Source organism: Topomyia yanbarensis, chromosome 1 (assembly GCF_030247195.1).
Source record: "Topomyia yanbarensis strain Yona2022 chromosome 1, ASM3024719v1, whole genome shotgun sequence".
NCBI classification, from domain to species: domain Eukaryota; kingdom Metazoa; phylum Arthropoda; class Insecta; order Diptera; family Culicidae; genus Topomyia; species Topomyia yanbarensis.
The window spans coordinates 21,179,497-21,181,446 of record NC_080670.1 but is presented as its reverse complement, the minus strand read 5'-3'; the positions used below and the strand labels follow the sequence as shown (position 1 = coordinate 21,181,446).

At 41.8% G+C, this 1,950-nt stretch overlaps 1 protein-coding gene across 1 annotated transcript; it reads left to right on the top strand.

Moving 5' to 3' along the window:
• The first annotated feature begins 357 nt into the window (after positions 1-357).
• Positions 358-1,019, top strand: LOC131677069 (NPC intracellular cholesterol transporter 2-like). The gene is made up of 2 exons (XM_058956632.1): positions 358-620; positions 685-1,019. The coding sequence occupies exons 1-2, from the start codon at positions 407-409 to the stop codon at positions 957-959; spliced, it is 489 nt and encodes a 162-aa protein (XP_058812615.1). The 5' UTR covers positions 358-406; the 3' UTR covers positions 960-1,019.
• The last annotated feature ends 931 nt before the right edge of the window (positions 1,020-1,950 follow it).

Here is a 1,950-nt window from a genome sequence, read left to right as displayed (position 1 = left end):
ATGACTCCAACTATTCAATCGATCCGAATATAGCCCTATCCGGCACAACCATTGATTCCATCATCTCTGATACATTGTAAGGAGAAGATAACAGAACTAGAGCGTATGATAATACAACTTTCGCACCTGTCCCAGACGGTGGGTCATTGAAGCGGTTTATCAACCGGATAGATGGACGCAGCCATTTGCGCACACCTGTGACCGGGGTGTCCATATCTTTTACTACGGAATTTGCACACCTGGCTACCGCGCATGATAAGCCAATGTTATCAAACAATCGCCGACCAATGCCTTTTTAGTATAAAACTATGAACGATTCTCTAACTCCAGTCATCAGTTGTCCTTATCCAGCTTCGTGTTAGCATCGTTTGCCTAAAGCTTCAGTATTCTCCCACAAATTGTGACAATGTTCAAAGTTCTGCTGTTGGTCGCACTCGTTCCAGCCGTGATGCTGCAGAACGCTGACGACATTGACTACGAACAATGGGACGTTGTTCCAGCTCGGGCTTGCAACGGGGGCAGACCGTTTCCCAATACTGTCCGTATCGAGAACTGCCCATCGATGCCCTGCTCGTTACGTCGAGGAACCGATGCCAACATGGCAATGGAATTCAGTGCTGGTGAATATTGAGCTGGTTGTTCTAGCCAGAATTTTTCGCGACTAATTATAATTAACAATCACAGTGCGGGATGCTTCCAACCTGCGCATCAACGTACTGGCCACCGCTTTGGGAATCACGGTTCCGTACGAACTGCCCGAAGATCGTTCTGCTGCTTGCAATTGGCTCGTTCAGTCTCGCTGTCCGATCAGTGCCGGTGAAGATCTGGTCTACCATCTGAGTATGCCGATTACCTCGATCTATCCGTTGATCAGTGTCACCATTCAGATTGATGTCGTTGATCAAAGTGGGCAATCGCAAGGATGCTTCATTGTTGATGCTCGAGTTGTTGCTAACTGAGGTGGGCGAAAGACTGACTATGGAACTGTTGAGGACTGCACTTTTAGCTTAATTATTTATAAATCGGAAATATATGAATAAATCGACTGAGTTAGAACGTGTGTTTTAATTTCACCTTTATTTAATTTAATTTCAAATTTGCTTTTTAACACCCCTTCACTAATTCCATTAATTCCCTTTTCTCCAGCTACCGATGTAAAATAAATTCTAATTATTCGTTACTTCACTACAACACCATCAGATGCCCAGGCACTAATCTAATAACGGTTGCAACCATTCACTTGCCATTACCGATCCTTTTCTTCAAAGCACTTCGGCCAATGACTGACAATGCGATACAAGCTGAATTATCTGATTATTGTAATAAGTCTAAATTACGTTCATCACAATAAACAGCGTTGCCTTATTACTCCGGAATGAATAAAAGCCAGACACTACGACACTGGACTACGAAAGTAGTTCAAAGTGCACTGACTGTTGCTCGCTTCGGCCCGATACGGTGGAAACTTTTCTCCTCAGTCTATTGACTCACTGAAAGCAGACGCCGCGGAGTCGAATGAATACAGAATGCCAATTAGTTAAGAAGCTTTGCATAATGGTTGTATATTTTAAAGGTTTTTCGAAACTTTTCTACGCCTGTTTTATTGCGAGTTTTCACCGTCATAATTTTTGGGCAATCAAAATTATATTCATTGAGAAATAATTCTTCAATAAAACTAGCTTCATCATTGCGATGGTAAATATGTATCTATCACTTAACTTATCCTGCGGAAGAACTTTCTGTTATCGTTACAGTCGTAATCCGCTTTTTAGTTGAACCTCCGCCAACTGGATCTTAAAATCATCTGGATGCCAAAAACAACTGACTTCTTATTTTTATTTCTCACTTGTAACCGTGCACTACTGAAATATTTTTGATGATCGGTAAGTTAGATTAGTTTTTTGACTCTCCCAGATTCGAATGTTTTAAGAACAAGTGAAAAAACGGTTC